The 20,398-nt window shown below is 39.7% G+C and overlaps 1 protein-coding gene across 4 annotated transcripts in view; it reads right to left on the bottom strand.

The window, feature by feature from the left end:
• Positions 1–20,398, bottom strand: part of SMG1 (SMG1 nonsense mediated mRNA decay associated PI3K related kinase) — a 116,795-nt gene that overhangs the window by 25,757 nt on the left and 70,640 nt on the right. For 2 of the 4 annotated variants that reach the window (XM_030797960.1, XM_030797961.1), the window contains 18 exons: positions 18,376–18,624; positions 17,250–17,534; positions 15,988–16,132; positions 15,737–15,875; positions 13,908–14,138; positions 13,621–13,798; positions 12,888–13,049; positions 11,484–11,701; positions 11,121–11,275; positions 9,098–9,320; positions 5,946–6,192; positions 5,301–5,530; positions 3,442–3,690; positions 2,328–2,466; positions 2,134–2,243; positions 1,794–2,012; positions 1,027–1,217; positions 132–304 (listed from right to left, as the gene is read on the bottom strand). In XM_030797960.1, coding sequence (XP_030653820.1) covers positions 132–304; positions 1,027–1,217; positions 1,794–2,012; positions 2,134–2,243; positions 2,328–2,466; positions 3,442–3,690; positions 5,301–5,530; positions 5,946–6,192; positions 9,098–9,320; positions 11,121–11,275; positions 11,484–11,701; positions 12,888–13,049; positions 13,621–13,798; positions 13,908–14,138; positions 15,737–15,875; positions 15,988–16,132; positions 17,250–17,534; positions 18,376–18,624 — 3,543 coding nt within the window. Of the gene's footprint in view, positions 1–131; positions 305–1,026; positions 1,218–1,793; positions 2,013–2,133; positions 2,467–3,441; positions 3,691–5,300; positions 5,531–5,945; positions 6,193–9,097; positions 9,321–11,120; positions 11,276–11,483; positions 11,702–12,887; positions 13,050–13,620; positions 13,799–13,907; positions 14,139–15,736; positions 15,876–15,987; positions 16,133–17,249; positions 17,535–18,375; positions 18,625–20,398 lie in introns of all 4 variants that reach the window. The other 2 variants (XM_030797958.1, XM_030797959.1) reach the window with 1 other exon arrangement.

The following is a 20,398-nucleotide window of genomic DNA, read 5'->3' as shown; positions in this document are numbered from 1 at the left end:
ATATTAATCACAGTAAAACAGGGTCAAGTCAGCTGTCACTAAAAGCAAGCACAAACCAGGACCCCACCCAAACACACATAACTATAAAACTCATAGTTTCACATGTGAATCTAAAATAAGTCAACCCATACCAAGGTCCATTTGTGTGCTTATCTCCTGAAGCAAGCTTGCAAGCTGTGTTGCCTCTAAATTATTGAATGCAGCCTGATAATGTGTTATCCACTGTTCAAATTCATTCAGCTTCACCTGGATTGCTTCCTGAACAGCTCTTTGCTGAGTCTGTAGTTGGGTGTGTTCGGAATACCTAATCAGGCGGACACAAACAAAATCAAAAGATTTATTGATGTTTTCTTCCACATACTTTCCTACCCTGGAATGTGCTCACACATGGACTGTCTGGTACGCTCCTTGTCCATCTTGAGGGCCCTCCTCAAATGTTCCTTACTTCTCTGTTTTTCCTGACCCTGTGATTCCCTCAACCATGCTCATGACATTTTAATTAAAACTGCCACATCTGCCAAGTTTTGGGTTCCCTGAAGGTTAGAGACTGATGCTTGACAGATCTTTGTAATCTGAGAGCCTCATGCAATGCCTGACACTTTCATATTCAACTACCCTTTACTGAGCACCTGCTGTGTATAAGGTTCTTTCAGTTAATCATCCTATTTAATACTTACTGAGGTAGATGAAGTAGCTGCCATTGTACAAATGAGTAAGGACTCAGATACAATAATGGTAACGAGAAAACCAAAACCCAGATTTTCTGATTCCAAGTTTTGTGTTCTAACCACTACACCCACCTATCTCCCACAATTAGTCATTCAAACATTTAAGTTAAATATAATAAAAGTGGAAAATTTCAGTGAATTTTTGTTTACTAACACTTTGAAGTTGCAGTCACTGAGACAGCTTTTATCATTTATGTGAGTTGTCACAATAATTCTAATCCATATTGATAATGTTTATACAAATATGAAAATTCTAATTAATGGCACAAATTTAGAAGAATTCAACACTGTTTTAAACCTGTGTTGCAGAGTATGAGAAGGATGATCCACCCCTTCAGCTCCTTCTAGAAACTCTATTTCCTCCAGTAGTTTGCCCTGCAGTTTTTCCACATCTGTCAGTTGCTCTTGCAAGCTTAGGTATTCGTCTAAGCTACCGTCCAACTTGGGAAGCACAACCAGCATCTCATCTCTATTCTTAAACCAGTTCACCTGTAAAAAGATATTACGATTAAGAAGATTCTTACAGGGCCAATTGTGAGACACAACAGTGTCAGAAGAACATTTTGCACATCCTACTTAAATATCTACAAAACCCCAAAGGGGTGATGCGCTGCCTCCACTGTACAAAGACAACTAATGTGTTCAAGTTTACACAGGCATAAACTGACAGGCTCAATCTCGTAATACCATGTATTAATAGTTGCCAATGTCACCCAGAACAAGACTGGCATCCCTGGCTACCAGATAGGGAAGGGAAGCTATCCAATTAAAGAACATTTACAGTCATCACTGGTAAACACATTTCAATAATTAAGAAATATAATTTTTTCAAATCATGAACCCACCTCTTAGGAGTGTGGAATGTAACTGTGCATGTTTGTGTGGAAGCATTACCTAATAAAAAGTTAACATCAAATTGCCATATTTAACTGCCATTTCAATATTACACATTAGTTTTGCCAAAAAAAAAAAAATTAGAGAAACAATTTGACTCAACATTTTGATGAGCATGTTTACTCTATTAATAAAAAGAAGATAATGACTTATTCCGTCACTGGGCTTCACCTTAATCTCAGCTACTCTAGAAGAAAACAGGCTGCGGGTGATCTCTCGCTCCATCTCTCTCTTGCTCTGCTTGCTCTCGGCCTGCTGGCCGCCTCCACCATAGACAGCACCAGCAAACCCAGCCTCGCCTCCCGCTGTCCAGTCCACCAGAGGGTCGTACACAAAGGCCTCCAGCAGCGTCAGCAGGGTCTCTCTGCCACGCCGCATAATGTGTAAAACCTGTTTTCAGGAGAGTTTTTAAAATAAGGTCTGCCACAAGTTTCATCACTAAAGTGTGTTTTTCATTCCGGTTTTGCTCATTTAACAAGTACACTAAAAGGGAGAAGAGAAAACAGCATACCTGCTCACATGAAAGCCTAAATACACCTTCTACTCCAGTTACACCCAGTGCTGTTTCAATGTTTTGTGTCATTCGAAAAGGTACTTTCTCAGGAACTCTAAGGCTTTTACCTTGAAAAGACAAATCATTATATTTTTGCCCTTTCACCAAAAAACATTTGGCCCTGATAAATGTAAAGTCTACTTTTATTTTACCTTTTTCAAAGCAAACATTGTAATCTATGTGAACAACTTCTCCAGTCGTCATATCTATGAGAACATTATCCAGATGTCTGTCTCCAAGGCCAATTATGTATCCAACCATAGACATGACTGCAGTAGATCTTGCATAAGACTAAAGGAAAGGAAATAGGGGCAGCAAGTGAAACACCATTAAGAAATTTCCCTCCAACATGGACGTGATACTATAAAATTTACAAAGCACCATAAACCTACTCCCTTATTTTAAAATAAATCAACAAATAAAAGGCATTCCTGAAGGCTGCTGCATGTGGTCATGCAGGCATACAACGCTGTAGACCTGACTGGTCCTAGTTAATCAGCTATCAGGATGCTGGATTTAAAAAAACACAAACAAACAAACAAACCTTTCTTCAGCCTTCCTAGTTTGTCCCTTTCTAAATTTTTTTTTTTTTTGGTTGAAATTAGGTTTCGCCATGTTGGGCAGGCTGGTCTCAAACTCCTGACCTCAGGTGATCCACCCACCTCAGCCTCCAAAAGTGCTGGGATTACAGATGTGAGCCACTGTGCCTGGTCTCTTTTTTTAAATTTAAATATTGATTTTATTAAAAAAAATTTTTTTTCCTTCCAACTTTTATTTTAGGTTTAGAGGGACATGTGTAGGTCTTTACGTGGGTAAATTGTATGTCACTGGGGTTTGGTGTACACATTATTCTGTCACTCAGGTAGTGAACATAGTACCCAACAGATATTTTCTCCTACCTCACCCTCCTCCTGCCCTCCGCCCTCAATAGGCCCCAGTGTCTGTTGTTCCCTTCTTTGTGTCCATGTGTGCTCAATGTTTAGCTCCCACTTATAAGTGAGAACATGCGGTATTTGGTTTTCTGTTCCTGTGTTAATTCGCTTAGGCTCTCCTTTTCATTTCATCCATAACTCTTTCCCTATCCTGCCCTCGGACACAGTCATGTTCATGCCTTTATAACTGTAATATTAAACTGAAATATACATCTCAAACTACCAACTCTGGAGGGACAGAGGAAGGAAGGGAAGGACGACAAACAAGATAAGTAAGAAGGTAGCAGGCAAAAGAAATACTACTACTGAGTATAGTCTAAAACAAAGCACATACCTGTGTAACTCTCCACCATTCATCAGGCGTTGTGCAAGATGACCAGAGCTCTTTGGCAAGGAGATTCGGGGGTGTGGCCTCCATTAACTCTTCCAATACGGCCTTCATTACATGAAGAGGCCAATCCCGACGGGACACATCCAGGCTAAGCCCAACTGTTTTCAAAGCAGGGCCAATTTTACTGTAATAAAGTTCACTAGGACGGGGTACAATTCCAGGATTCTGAGGAGTTTGGTAGGAATCTTGGGCCTTAAGAAAAAACAATTTTTTTAAAAAAGAAAAGATCAATTTTATATAAGGAAAAAGAGTGCCTTTTGTATGTAAAGTAGAATTTTTAAAAATGATTTTTCAGTAGCATTCTCTCGTTACTCAGCTAAATTTCATGTATTAATATAAAATAGCTAATTCTTCTGGACTATGGATCTTTCTTATGATATACACCTTTTAATTAGGCCCATTCACTTTATTGAAAAATTGGTCTACTGTTTAATTTTCTTGAGGTTCAATTCAAAACTAAACACTCAAGTTACTTTCTTCTTTATAATACAGAATTGTTTTAAAATTATAGTTCATAATTTATGCACATCATTCTTCACACACGACTTAATCGTTAATATAAAATTAACAACAAATTCAAAAACACATTACATGAGAATTTAGATAGCCCTTCTCTAATTACTACTTTGAAATTACCCTTCAATAACAGTTCTGCAGTCTCCTGTGCCTAGGTTTAAAACTTGCCTCCTTTCAAACTCATGCTCTTTTCCCCTACCTACCCTTATCAGAAGCATTTTCTTTAGCTAGATGTGGGATCCTGAAGATAAGACTATATAAAATTTATCTCAATATCCTAAGAGCTTAGTAGTGTTCCTGGTATATACTGAGCACTCAGATACATGGCTAAAATATATTCTAAATTAAACTCCTAGTCTAAATCAAAGCATAAAATTCATAGGTACAAAATAGGATGCCATGGTGATTAATTCCAAATTTAAAGTTGCTTCTTATTTACATATATAAAAGAACCTGGGTTTTAAAGCGATTATTTACAAATTTAAAAGTATGGTAAATCCAATAAAAACACTAAGATGTAAATTATCAAGTTACTGAGTGATGAACAACCACACATTCCCCCTTCTCCAAATTTGTCTCAAGTTAAGATAAACCCAATGCCATCACTTTTGCCTCTTATATAACTATTTTTGGCTGGGTGTGGTGGCTCATGCCTATAATCCCAGCACTTAAGAAGGCTGAGGTGGGAGGAATACTTGAGCCCAGGAGTTCAAGGTTGCAATGAGCTATGATCATACCACTGCACTCTAGCCTGGACAACAGAGCAAGACCCTGTCCCTTTAAAAAACAAAACCAAAAAAAAGCAAACAACTTTATTTTTATAAAAGGTACCTCAAGGCCAGATGCGGTGGCTCATGCCTGTAATCCCAGCATTTTGGGAGGCCGAGGCAAGTGGATCACCTGAGGCCAGGAGTTTGAGACCAACCTGGGCAACATGGCAAAATCCCATCTCTACTAAAAATACAAAAATTACCCGGTGTGGTTGTGCGCCCCCCATAGTTCCAGCTACTTGAGAGCCTGTGGCCGAATTGCTTGAAACTGGGAGGCAGAGGTTGCAGTGACCCAAAACCACACCACTGCACTCCAGCCTGGGCGACAGAGCAAGACTGTGTCACAAAAAAAAAAAAAAAAAAAAAAAAAGTACCTCAAAAATACTCTCGTAGGGACCTCAAGTCTTTTCCTTCTTTAACCGCTTATAAACATGGAAAAATGGTCTAGTAAGCCTAGAAGTATTTCACATAATAACAGAGAATAGACTAATACACCACGTAGATGATTTAATCAACCTTTTGTGCTTGTAAGGCAGCTTCCCGTTGTTGCCATCGTTTGTAAAGACCAAATAAGGGTGTGGCTCCATCTACCCACTGGATTAGTCCTGATCTTGTTCCTAATGGTGTTACAGAATAGTGTCGAGCATGGAACCGGGGTGTTTCTTGGCGATTAATTGTAGCAAACATGGTATTCACAATAGACAGGAATTGCATTATTCTCTCATCCAGATGTAAATCCTCCAGTCCTATGAAAACAAAATTAAAATAGCTAGGATAGGTGATTAAACAGGGTTGGGAGCATACCACTCCTCTTCTTCAACTAGCAATGGCAGTCAAAAAACTGACAGTCCATGAGGCACACTGAGAGCATTAAAGAACTCTATTTTGGGACAAGATATTGGCAGTAGATATTAGCATTATTAGCTGTACCTCACTTGTCCTGCTTGTACAAGTCCATACACAAAGTGGGGGTGGAAAATCTTTCTGCATGGCATCCAATCACTGCCCTTCAAAAGCACGTAAGATATAGGGCACTGCAGGCTAATAATGACATACAGAAATTCGCCTGAAACAATCTCTTATCATACACACCCACACTCAACACAAAGCATCGGTAGGACTAATACTCTTCTGAAAAATGGAGGAAGTCTTAAATTCTACCTTTGAAAAGATAAGGATAGCTCTTCCCATCTGATCCAAGAAAGAGAAGTTTCTTTGGCTTGGTTTTGGTCGGTAAGATTGTGATGGTTCCGCCCACACTATGGATTGTGACAGTGTCTCTGGCTGAGACTTCCCCAGGAAGAGCAATTTCAGTGTTAGTCATGGCAGCCAACCATGGACTGATTTCTTCAAGACGCAAGATGTAACTTGCACGTTTCTGTGCTCTCTGTTGCAAACTTAGCATTATCTATATTCATAAGATGGGAGAAACAAATTTACATTAGATTAGAACATTTATTTTCTTCCACATTCAATCTAGCATAAAAGTAAATTTTAGGTCAGGGCGGCAGCTCATGCCTGTAATCCCAGCACTTTGGGAGGCTGAGGTAGGCAGATCACTTGAGTTCAGGGGTTCAAGACCAGCCTGGGTAACATGGCAAAACCCCATCTCTATAAAGAATACAAAAGTTAGTCAGGCACAGCGGCTTGTGCCTATAGTCCCAGATACTTGGGAAGCTAGGGCAGGAGAAGAGGATCACCTGAGCCCAGGAGGCAGAGGTTGCAGAGAGCCGAGATTACGCCACTACACGCCAGCCTGTGTGACAGAGGGAGACCCTGTCTCAAAAACAACAACGACTAAAGTAAATTTTAAAATCCATACAACTATCTGTTGTTCTAATTTCTACATTTAACTCAGTACTGGGATCTGGGCCATCCTGGATGGGTTAACGCTGGTGGCCGACGTGCATTACAGGATTCTTTGTTAAGACTCTTTCTTTTCCTCTGTCCAAACAAGCAGGGAAATCACAGGAGACAGAAGGAAAACACTACTGCGATCATCACCCAATTAGGGGCTTTTAGCAAACTATTAATAATTCCCCTATGTTGAGCTATGTATGCACAACACCAAAACAATCCAGTCCATGCAATAGGTACAGCTAGCAGTCAGCTGTCAGGTAGACAAATCTTTAAAAAGCCACCTGCAAAGTTATTAACATTAAATTACAAGAAAAAACGAGGCTCAATCTACTCTTATCAAACTGGAGAAGAGGAAATTTGGTGGATCTCTAAGAGACTTAACAAAACTGAAGAAAAGACAAAGACAAATAAGAACATTTTTAACAGAGAAGTAACCATCTAGGTCTGACCACTTGAGGTTTGCAGAAAAGCCCCATAATACTTTCTAATAACCACAGGGAACAGACTGTATGTACAGTTGTGTTGTTACATGCAGCGAACTCAATAATATGCACCCAAATTAACAGATCATGTGAAAAAATGTAAAGCAATCTTCAGCAAGCTCTGTTCATAAAAAGAAAAAACCAATTGGAAACACCCCAAGTGCCCAATGACAAAAGAATAAATTGTGGTATTTTCATATAACAGATCATTGTTTAGCTACACAAACACACACAAAAAAAATCGATCAATTATTTTAAAACTTAATACCAATCCAGTATGGCAGTAAAAAGAAGTAGACACGTACACACAATATGATCTCATTCGTAGAAGTTCAAAAACAGGCAGAAACTAAACGGTGTCATTTAGAAATGCATCTATAAACAAAAACTATTTTTTAAAAAGTAGATAGTGATTAATTAAAACTCAGAAAACTAGTTGTGGGTGGGGAGATAAAATTAGGGAGAGAAGTAGGACTTTACTATAAAGTTTAATTTCTTTAGGTAATTCCTTTTTTTTGAGCTGTACTATATCTAAAAGAGAGACAGGTATTCTTAATTTTTAAAATTATTCTTTAAATGTACAAAATCATTTTAAAAATTTTCTGTGATTTATTACACACACACACACACACACACACACACACACACACACAGGGTTTACTCCTATATCCTCTTCTGATTTTCTAACTTGATTTACTGAAAGGCAAACAAAGAAACAAGAAACTGGTCTTAGAACACAAGGAAACCAGGCCGGGAGCAGTGGCTCACACCTGTAATCCCAGCACTTTGGGAGGCCAAGGAGGGTGGATCACTTGAGGCCAGGAGTTCGAGACCAGCCTGGCCAACATGGTGAAACTCCGTCTCTACTAAAAGTACAAAAATTAGCCAAGCATGGTGGTGTGTGCCTGTAATCCCAGCTACACGGGAGGCTGAGGCAGGACAATCACTTAAACCCGGGAGGCAGAGGCTGCAGTGAGCCAAGATCGTGCCACTCACTCCAGCCTGGGCAACAGAGACTCCATCTCAAAAAAACAAAAAAAAAACAAACAAAAAAAACAAACAACACCCCCCTGCCCACCTACCTAGACACACACACACACACACACACACACACACACACACACGGAAACTCGAGTTTTGGCAAGAACACATAATAAACTTCATCCTTCATGTTAGTTTTCTTTCTTGTACTTCTAGCTATTTGCTCTGAATTTAGCACCTTGCATTTGCTAAAGTTGGCTGTACTTTTTGTTTCTACATGTATCTTTTAATAGCTTTCTCACTGCTCAAGTTCAGTAAAGAAATCAGTTAGGAGCAATAAAGGTAAGAGACAGAGAAAAGACGGAGGGAGAAGGAAAAGCTGGAGCTCAAAGTAATAAGCTCCCCCAACTAATGGTGCTATTTGCTAGAAAAGATAAAGACCTAAGAGAATATAGAATTAAGAAAACCAAAATATAAAAGATAAGGGTTCTCAAATATGTGAATACACTAATCATCCCACGCAGCATATGTGGAATTGATTCCAGAACAACTACTTGTAAAACTTTATGTTGTTATAAATGACTATTTTATCTGTTAGAAATACTGAATGCTCTCCTCGTGAAAAACTACATAGGCACAAAGTTAAATTTCTTATCTTTAATGAGGCAAATAAAGCAGGCAACCAATATTTAGCTCAGGGTCACAGCCCCTTCCTTGGCTAATTTCTTCATCTGTTGTTCACTGGTGTAAGCCTTCCATACATGAAAGATTGGGCACCTTTTCCATCCATCCCCCTTTGCCCACTGATTTCCAAATTCTTAAACAGAAACACTTTTTTCTATATTCATTATAAGCAACTGGCCACAGGCTGCCCTCTACAGGCTTATAAAATCTCTTACATTCCAAGTAAGGAGTCCACTTATTTAAATTTTGTATCTCATGGGAACTGTGATGTGCCATTTCAGTAGCATGCTTGGGATTATTCCGTACCTCTTTAAATGGAATCCAGCTGCTCCCAGGCTTTGCAGGGTTCGATGGAGTCTTCAGTTTTTCTAGGGCATTTTCAATGGCATCACCATAGTTATCCTGAAACCATTTTTCATGAGGTGTTTCTGCTGGAGCCGCTGTGATACTCCTCACATGCTCCAAAGCAAATACGATGGGCTTCATCAAAGCTGTGTGCTTCTCCCGCATGATTGCAATTTTCTCTTCTCTGACCAAGAAGACATTTTTATTCAAAAACTTAAATCTGTACATTAAAGTTTTACACAAACATGGAACAATTTAAATATATCAACTGTTAAGTAAACAGTACCAAGGAATAAGTCTAAATAAAGCAATAACATATTCACAAAGTAAATTACTAAGAAAGAATTTTTTTTTTTTTTTTTTTTTTTTTTTTGGAGACAGAGTTTTGCTCTGTTGCCAGGCTGGAGTGGAGTGGTACAATCTTGGCTCACTGCAACCTCCACCTCCCAGGTTCAAGCAATGCCTCTGCCTCCGCCTCCTGAGTAGCTGGGACTACACGCGCGTGCCACCACGCCCAGCTAATTTTTTGTATTTTAGTAGAGATGGGGTTTCACCATGTTGCGCAGGATGGTCTCGGTCTCCTGACCTCGTGATCCGCCCGCCTCGGCCTCCCAAAGTGCCGGAATTACAGGCATGAGTCACCGCGCCCAGCCAAGAATTTTTTGTTTTTTAAAAAAATGCAGCTCATAAAAGCAGCAGCTCCTCTTTTCAATGAATTAAATGATGCAGGGAAAATGTGATATCAATGTGCAAAAAAATGAAGCAATAACTCAAAATGGATCAAAGACCTAAACTTAAAAGCTAAGACTACAAAACTCTTAGAAGAAAACATAAGGGAAAGGTTTCATGACACCAGATTTGGCAATGACTCCTTGGATATGGCACCAAAAGCACAGACAAATTAAATTGAGCTACATCAAAATTAAAACATTTGTAAATCAAAAAATACTATACACTATGGAGAATGAAAAGACAACCCACAGAATGGCAGCAAATATTTGCAAATCATGTATCTGATAAGGGTTAGTACCCAGAATACATAGAGAACTCCTACAATTCAACAATAAAAAAACAAAAAACCCAATTAAAAAATGGGCAAAGGACTTGTAATGACATTTCTCCAAAGATAGGCAAATGGCCAATAAACACATGAAAGGATGCTCAACATCACTAGTCATTAGGAAAATCCAAATCAAAACCACAGTGAGATACCACTACGCATCCATCACAACAGCTATTGTCAAAAAAAGAAAAGAAAAGAAGTGTTGCCAAGGATTAGGAGAAACTGGAACCCTCATGCATGGCTAGGAGGATTGTAAAATGGTGCAACCACTGTGGAAAAGTTTGTTGGCTCCTCAGTAAGTCAGAGGTAGAACTGCCATACGATTCAGCAAATCCACTAGATCATCCACAAAATATACATGAAATTCACAAAAAATAATAGAAAGCAGAGACTCAAACAGATACTTGTACACCAATGTTCACAGCAGCATTGTTCATAGAACTAAAATGTAGAAGCAACCCAGCTATCCATAAACGGATGGACAAAACGTGTTATAATCATACAATATTATTCAGCAATAAAAAAATGAAATTCTATCACGTTACAACATAATAAACCTTCAGGCCATTATTCTAAGTATAAAAAGCCAAACACAAAAAGGTGGATACTTTATATTTCTACTTCTATGAGGTAGCTAAAATAGGCAAATTCATAGAGATGGCAAGTAGAATAGAGGTGGCCAGGAACTGAGGTGAGAGGGAAATGAGGAGATAATCTTTAATGAGTACAAAGCTTCTTCTGCTTAAGATAATGAATAAGTTCTGGAAATGGACCATGGTGATGGTTGTACAATATTGTGAATGTATTTAGTGACACTGAATTGTACACTTAAAAATGATTAAAATAGTAAATTTTATGTTATTTATACTTTGACACAAAGAGGCAGCTTCACCGTCTCAGGACAAGTGTATGGAAACATACTTGCGTAAGGTGTTGTTGTTCTGGACTCTCTTCACCTCATCTTCGAGCTGCTGAATTCGTCTCAGGACATACATGTGTTGTTGCAGCAAAACTCCCAGCCAGAGCTCATCCCAGAGCACAGTGACCCTGCGCAGTTCAGCCACGAGCATCTGAACCTGCATACACAGCACACCCAAATAGCTCATCTACAAGCCTATGCACAGCACAGCTCTTCAAACACTGGACTTTGTAAGTTAAGTGTGTGCAATTTGTGCTCATTATACAATTGGAGAACCCTGACTGGTGATTGTCAATACAGATTGGCAAAAGCAATTTTTATTATTCTATAAAAAATTCTTCTACAACATGTGAGTTTCTTTGTACCTGTAACACCATGGTTGGGTTTGCAGAGGACAGCTTATCTACAATTTTGCTGTAACAATCCTGCATCATGGCTTGGTCTTCATTTAATCCACTTTTAGGTTCATCCTTATTGCTATCCTGAGATGCAGGAGGACTTCCTCCCTCACATTCAGAAACCAGCAATTCTTCTCCTTGAATATTGCCAAGTAAAGTTGGAATTGCAGTGGAAAATTTATTTCCTGTAATGAAACAGGAGAACAAGGAATATTTTGAACATTTCTCCCATGTGCATATGCTGAGTTAGGGAAAACAACTGATAATCTATTTGACTCAAGAGCACTCATTGAACTCGTTTGCCTTCCAGGCATCAAATTGATTAAAGATTGTGGATATTCTGCCTTTTTATAGGTAGAGCTTTCATATTTATTAATATTATAAGCTAATGGGAGATACGAAGGAGAAAGATAATAAGTGTTTAACAAATAATGTATTCTTCAAGCCAGAGTTCAAAACTTGGTATAATCCTTTCTTTTTTTTTTTTTTTTTTTTTTGGACACAGGGTCTACCTCTGTTGCCCAGGTTGGAGTACAGTGGCACGATCTCGGCTCACTGCAACCTGTCTCCTGGGTTCAAGTGATTCTTGTGCCTCAGCCTCCTGAACAGCTGGGACTACAGGTGTGTGCTACCATACCCAGCTAATTTTTTTATTTTTTTAATAGAAATAGGGTTTCACCATGTTGTCCAGGCTGGTCTCAAACTCCTGGCCTCAAGTGATCCACCCTCCTTGGCCTCCCAAAGTGCTGGTATTACAGGTGTAAGCCACTGCCCCTGGCCAAAACTTGGTATAATTCTTATCTACCAGTAACAGCTCAGTGAGCCTGGCAGTTACTCCATTTCTCCACGTCTTGGTGGATTACTGTCAAGGCTATAGATAATGTGTAAAGCACATGTCCTGGTGCCAGATACACAGTAGTTACTCCATCAATAAATGCTAATTATTACTAATAAAAAAACCTACAGCCGGGCACGGTGGCTCATACCTGTAATCCTATCACTTTGGGAGGCCGAGGCAAGTGGATCACGAGGTCAGGAGTTCAAGACCAGCCTGGCCAAGATGGTGAAACCCCGACTCTACTAAAAGTACAAAAATTAGCCGGGCGTGGTGGCACATGCATGTAATCCCAGCTACTCGGGAAGCTGAGGCAGAGAAGTGCTTAAACCTGGGAGGCGGAGACTGCAGTGAGCTGAGATGGCGCCACTGCACTCCAGCCTGGGCGACAGAATGAAACTCCATATTAAAAAAAAAAAAAAAAAAAACCCTACAAACTAACAACTCTGGAACATAAAGCTTAAAAACTTTGACCTAACTAAAATTATTGGCATAGTCATTTATACTTAAAGTCGCAATATTTGAATATTCCATACCTGAAGCCTGGGATTCACTACTAAGCGATATGGTACCCACTATTGCAGGATACAATATGAGATGTGGGGAATCCTGAGCCACGCGGCAGAGAAGGTTACAAATACTTTGGCGCACATACACTTCAGGGTGGTTTAAGCGTGAGAAAAGTTGCGGAATAATTCCTTCAGGACAAGAAGAGAGAAAGACACTTTAAAGTTATTTAAAACTATGAAGAAACTATCAGCATCGTAGATCAAACAGAGAAAACCTGATGTGTGTCGCCATTAGTACGAATTTTAAGAGTTCAAAGTTCTCCCTGAGATAATAAAGAACCATACACAACAGTTCTTGATTCGCAAGTCTGGTTAAGGTTGGTTTAAATACAGAGCTGTAATCAAAGGCCAGGGCAGCTCAAAAATGTTATGGAGAAATGTATCTTCCATGAATGCCTACAAACAAGGCAGACACAGACAATTTTTACAGAGGGTATATAAAACCTTTTGAAAATTTTTCACCACCCTCTCCAAAATTCATTTTGTATATAAAAAGCTCCTGCCTTTCAGCTTCCCATTTCTTGGAAAGGTGGGAGGAAAAGTCCTAGTGATGTAACAAGCAGTGCAGGGTGTCCTAGGAAGTTAATCTGGCTGTTCTTTTTACACATTGAAATAATAAACATAAGGAAATCACTTTTCAAAATCTTAATATATCCTAGTGAGAAACAATTTTTCCTGAAACATTTTATGCAGGTCTCACCTCTCCACGGTGCAGTGGGTGTTGTCTCCAAGCCATGCTCCAGATACTGCCGAAGCTCACCAGCATGCTTCACAAGCAACCGCAGGAGGCGCAATGTGGCCATCACGATCATGTCATCAGTGCTCTGTTCCACTCTGTGACTTAAATGCAGCCTAGGGTCATCCTCATCTAAAGGAATCTAAGAGTGAAAGATGAGGGGAATAAATAAGAAAATAACTCAGAACACTACTTTTGTTTAATAAGAAAAAGTTTCCAAATAAATTTTCTTAGAACACTGTGCTACATACTTGACCAGCGTTGAGTTTAAGGAAAGTAAAGTATGCACTGCAAGAGAGTTTGTACAGGCTGAATATTCTATCTACAACTTTCCTCCACACTTTAATAACTCCTTCAGTTGCACTTTCATCAAGTTCTGAAAGCCATGGGCAGCTTGATATCAACTGACGCCAGATAACATCAACCATGTCATCTTCTTCGTTATCTTCACTCTCTGTTATCTGAAGCGTTATATCTTCATCCTGAAGAAAAATTGTGCGCAAAATGCTATTTTAAATACAAACTGAAAAGGGAAAAAGGTATGTAATTCGACTATCATAAAAACATTCTTCTCATATATAAAAGATAAAATTATCCCACATTTAGTGTTATATACACTAAGTCAATGTCAGTATGCTTCTCTTTATATTTACTAATATGAAGCCAGTGAAGAAAAATATAAGCATTGAGCAAAGATTAGACTTTTCTGGGGTTTCGTTGTACTTTAAATGCTTCCAAGTTACAATACGGTATTCTGCCTGCAGAAATTTTTTTTTTCCTTGTGACAAAGTCTCACTCTGTCACCCAGGCTGGAGTGCAATGACACAATCATGGCTCACTGCAACCTCTCTGCCTCCCAGGTTCCAGCGATTCTCATGCCTCAGCCTCCTAAGTAGCTGAGATTACAGGTGCCCACTACCACGTCCTGCTGTTTTTTTGTGTTTTTAGTAGAGACAGGGTTTCACCATGCTGGCCAGGCTTGTCTCAAACTCCTGACCTCAGGTGATCCGCCTGCCTCGGCCTCTCAAAGTGCTGGAATTACAGGTGTGAGCCACTGCACCCAGCCTATGCCTGCAAAAAAAATAAGCACAATCTGCTCAAAAGTTTGAAGCTGAATGTACACAGAATACATATATTAAACCTCATTCTCTTCACAGTACTGTGCATGTATCAGACACCAGCTTAGGCAGAGACTTAGATACGCTGCTGTTTACAGCAAGAACTGATCGATATAGCTTAGCTTGGCAAGTAAAATCCATGCCTTTGAGGACTGCAACTAAATAATATATTGCTTTGGCATTCTAGAATTGACGGAACTCTGAGGGGACAGAGTGTGAATTACACAGATCATCCAGTCCATTTTCAACACTGGCTGCACATTAGCATCACCTAGTAAGTTTAAAGACACACATACACACATACACACACACACACGTCTCATTCAGAATATCTGGGAGTAAGTTTCGTGCACTGGGATATGTTAAAAGCTCACAACCAAGGATTAAGAACTTACAATTTCTGATAAGAGTAATTAAAAAATAAATTAAATTTACCTAAAATGAACTTCACTTATTAACTTTTTTTTTCTTTTGAGACAGTCTCACTCTGTCACCCAGGCTGGAGTGCAGTAGTGTGATCTCACTGCAACCTTCAAGTGGTTCTCCTGCCTCAGCCTCCCGAGTAGCTGGCATTACAGGCATGCACTACCACACCCTGCTAATTTTTGTATTTTTAGTAGAGATGGGTTTTGCCATGTTGGCCAGGCTGGTCTCGAACTCCTGGCCTCAAGTGATCCACCCACCTCAGCCTCCCAAAGTGCTGGGATTACAGGTGTGAGCCACCATGCCAAGCCAACTTCGCCTATTTTTAACAGGACTCTAAGGAAATGCCTTATTTTCTCAAAAGAAGTATATTCTTCTTAGAAAAATATAACTCACTTTCATCTTAAAATGCAGAAGTTTTTATTTACAACAACAATTGGTAAGCCCCATTCAATATTTTATCAAATATATATGATCAATTTTCTCAAAATCAATGATTTGGAGTAGCAATCATGCCCCAAGCACCATGTTTTCCTTGCCTGAATCCCCGCTGGCCGACACACAGCCTGTCCAAGAATACCATATATTCTCTCTTTCTCTTCCTCAGTTATAGTGTCTGGAAGCAGATTCTGAACTTCAGATTTTTCTCTAGGCAGCAGACGAACACCTTCTCCCTGACTATAAAAATAAACAAGTCATCAGTATTTCAGCTACCCAAACTTTACCATATCAGCAGACATTTAAATATCTATTTATGCAATGCATAAATAAACTACACATTTAAACATACCTGGCATTGTCAACCACCTTTCTGCCCCACCTATAAGCCCAGCTGGCCAACGCTGCCCAAGATTTGGCTACTTCAGGTGCCTGTACTGAAGATAGGTGATACAACTGTCCCAAAATGAAGTCAGGTTCTCCAACTCCAATATGCACTGCCAAAATGGACAAAAAAAAAAATTATAATAAAAGAACCCAACAATGTTACATTCATAAATTCCTAATGACATTCCCATTAGCATTTTAGGTTTTTATCTGCAAGCAATAAAAAGTTCCATAATATTACTGTACATAACTTGATAAGGCACAAATATGAATTATGTTCTCTAAAAGGTTGGTATGTTGAAATGAATTCATTAGCTTCCCAAGTAAGATTGTATTATCTCCTGTGGAAGACATTAATGTCTTTCATGACACTGAACATTGTAAACAGTCAGGTGTCAGCTGTGCTGTAGAATGTCTTGCATTATGAATCTGACTGGCTATTTCCTCATGATCAGATTCACTTTAATCATTCTGGCAAAAATAATAAATAGGTGATGAGTATACTGTTTCATTCATACAGACTCATGAAGCAAACATCTTTATTCCCTTGTTAGAGGTGAAGACACTGCCTGCTATAGTGCATCTGCCAAGATGAAGATTTATAATGACAACAAGACATATCCTTTATGAATATCAAGACTATCAAAATTAACACCAACGTAAGTAATTAAACTCTTAGGCTTCAGAACAACAAAATTAAGGTATATTCTCATGTTTCAGCAAAGAAAATCATCTCCCAAATTTTCTCTCAAATTTTAAAAACAGGGGAGTTGTGCCTTCCACAACAGGCACTCAAACATGCACAGAATCAACTACCCAATCTGTAAGGTATCTTTCTGTTACTAGCACTAGCATCAGAATGGGAAACTTGAATCTTTATATAGTTTCTGTGTTCCACCAATCAATAGGAACACAGGTAACTATTTTAAATCTTTGTTGCTCCTTCTATTGTGAGGTGAAATTTTTTTATATGAGGGGCAGGATCTTATTGCCAGCAAAAACATCGAAGTCCATAAAAGCAAATAGCCTGGGGGCAGAGTTCAGTGACTTCCAAAATGGCATTCGATCCTAAATATGTTTTAGTTATTTCCCGACAATAAAATACACTCAATTTCCACAGATATACTTTTTATGGAAAATTATAGCCAGCATAACATTATAAACTTTAAAACAGAAAAAAATATAGCTTCTAAAATTAGTATTCTAAAGCTAATAAAGCAACTCTACCTGTAGATTCACTCTCGATCCGAGGATACTCTTCTTCCATCGTATTAACAGATGGCAGTTCTATTAAAGTCAGTATGTTTTTAGACAAAGTAGAAAGACCTGTGAAGTTCTGTTGGTGCTGAGCTCTGTAAACCTGTTTCAGCTGTCCTGAAATCTCTTTCCATTCTGCCTGGATCCATTTAGCCAGTGTCAGAATTGACTTAGCAACTGCATATTCAGCTTTCGCAGACTTGCAGAAAGATATGGCACAAGAACTCAACATTTCCATTGCATGAGTTGACTGGCCTACAGAAAACCACAAAGTCAGAACTTAGAACCTTTAAAAGCAAATGATGGAGGGAGGCACTTGGATTAGGAAACAAACAAAAATGCAAATGACTGACATTATTTCAGTGTAAAATAATCAACTTAAAAAAAAGAGACAGGACCTCACCATGTTGCCCAGGATGGTTTCAAACTCCTGTGCTCAAGCAATCCTACTGTCTTAGCCTCCCGAAGTGCTGAGATTGCAGGCATGAGCCACTATGCCCAGCCAAAATACTAAACTTTTTTTTTTTTTTTTTTTTTTTTTGAGACAGGGTTTTGCTCTGTCACCCAGGCTGGAGCGCAGTAGCACAATCAGGGCTCACTGTAGCCTCAACTTCCCAGGCTCAAGCAATTCTCCTGCCTCAGCCCCTCAAGGAGCCGGAACCACAGGCATGTTCCACCACACCCCCCTAATTTCTTTGAATTTCAGTTTGGCTGAGGTTTCACTCTGTTGCCCAGGCTGGTGTCAAACTCCTCCTAAGCTCAAACAATCCTCCCATCTTGGCCTCCCAAAGTGCTCAGATTATAGGCATGAGCACCTGGCCCAAAATAATAAAGTTAAAAAAAACAAGTAAATTCAGTGATCAATGATCTCTGGAAATACTTCTTACTTTAATACATTGCAACAAAATTCTTTTAAAAGCACAGAATTATAAAGGTAAGTCAGTAATAAGCAACTTATTATTCAGGATGCAAATGTTCTCCAACAGCTGGAGATGATCAACTTTCCTATTACTACCTTATACCATACATACACAGCAACATTCATATACATGATTTTTATCACACTCATGTATTAACCATAATTAATTTTACTAACCTGCTGTATATAGCAATTTGGTTTTTTCAATATCAAGTTCGGGCCCCCATTTTTCATCCACTTGACCTTGGGTTGATAGTTTTTTAAAATGTTGGACTAAATCCTGTGCAGTGGTGGTCTTTCCCAGCTGAACTTCACTGCACTGTGCCAGCAGTCTTGTTGCAAGGGACACATTCCCTCGTTTTCTAGCAAATTTTGCTGCTGTTAGACCTAATTCCATGAGATGGCTTCTAATTGGGACTGTTTGTTCTGAAGAGAGGAAAACGTTTTATTAGTCCCTAATTTGTCTAAACCAGACTGCATGGAAACATGGCCAAAAAATTATTCCCCAACTATCCCTCTTCTGCACCACCTCCTGAAACAAAGATAACTCATCCTCAAATCCCTAGCAGCTAGCACAGTGCTTGAGATACAATGAACAGGTTTTGCTAAATTAAATGTATACAATGAAGTAAAGTCAAGTCATTCATTTCAAGAAATTTCTTTTTAGTTTCTGAATCTTTGGCAAAAAGCCTGGGCCAACGGGTAGGGAAAGAAAGGAAGCAGGGAAGGCTAAACCCATCCCCCCACACTTCTTCTGTAAGTACTCTCTGCCCTTCAACCATTCTCTTGGTTTTCTTCCTACCTTGCTGAAGAATCCTCAGTCTGTTTCTCTTCCATCACTCATCCATTAAACACCGGTGCTCCTTGGACTCAGTCCTAGGCTCTCTACTTTTCCCACTGCATACTCTCCCTGGACATCATCATCTTTTCCTGCGTCTTCAATTACCACAGAAATGCTGACAACCACTGAATCTTCACCCAGACCTGATATCTGAATCCCACCTGCCAACTGGTCATCTACACTCTATTTATTTCAAGAGTGCTTCCACTAATGTCAGTCATGCCAAATGGAGTTCATTTTCCACCACCCTCCAAATCTTTTACTCCCTTTTTCCATTTTCCCCTTCTCAAGGAAGGGCACAGGATCAGCCGGCTGCCTGTGAAAGTACTTGGCCACCATCACAGACTTTACTTTCAACCCTCATTGCCCATTTGCTTTTTCCTTTCCCTGCTGCCACCCTAGTTACCCTCTTTAGCAGAGACTTCAGCATAACTTAGGTCCCTTTGCCCCCATTCTTATACTCTTCTAATCCATTTTCCAACTTGCAACTGAAGTGATATTACGCGAAGGGTAAATCTGAACATTTAACTTCCCTGCTTAAAAGCCTCTGATAACTTCTCACTGCCATTCTGACAAATCCCAAACTCCTGAATTCGGCTTGTTACTGATGCCTTCCAGCATTCGATTCCAATCTCAATCTCATCCAGCGCTCCATCTCTTCCTACTCTCTCTTAGGTGAACTGCGTCATCTAAGAATCATTATTTTCTCGGCCTGCACACATGTTTTTTCTAACCAAGTCAGCCTGCCTTCTTCCTCATCTTTATCTTCCTTAACTCTCAGCTTAAATGTTACTTCCCCACAAGTCTTTTTCTGATTCCTAGGATTAAATCAGTGCCCTCGTTATTTGCTATTCCTTGTTGTGGGTTTGTTTTTTGAGACAGGGTGTCACTCTGTCACCCAGGCTGGAGTGCAGTGGCATGATCATAGCTTGCTGCAGCCTTCATTTCCCAGGCTCATGCTATCCGCCCACCTCAGCCTCCTAAGCAGCTGGGACTACAGGCACATGCCACTACACCCAGGTGATATTTTTTTCTTTCTGAGATGGAGTCTGGCTCTGTCACCCAGGCTGGAGTGCAGTGGCGTGATCTTGGCTCACTGCAAGATCCACCTCCCGGGTTCATGCCATTCTCCTGCCTCAGCCTCCCGAGTAGCTGGGACTACAGGCGCCCGCCCCAACGCCCAGCTCATTTTTTTGTATTTTTAGTAGAGATGGGGTTTCACCGTGCTATCCAGGATGGTCTCAATCTCCTGACCTCGTGATCCACCCGCCTCAGCCTCTCAAAGTGCTGGGATTACAGGCGTGAGCCACTGCGCCCGGCCCACACCTGGGTGATTTTTAAAATTCTTCTAGTAGAGAC

This window comes from Nomascus leucogenys, chromosome 18 (assembly GCF_006542625.1).
Source record: "Nomascus leucogenys isolate Asia chromosome 18, Asia_NLE_v1, whole genome shotgun sequence".
In the NCBI taxonomy this organism is placed as follows: Eukaryota; Metazoa; Chordata; class Mammalia; order Primates; family Hylobatidae; genus Nomascus; species Nomascus leucogenys.
The sequence above is the reverse complement of the archived record's forward strand: the minus strand, read 5'-3'. Positions and strand labels throughout refer to the sequence as shown.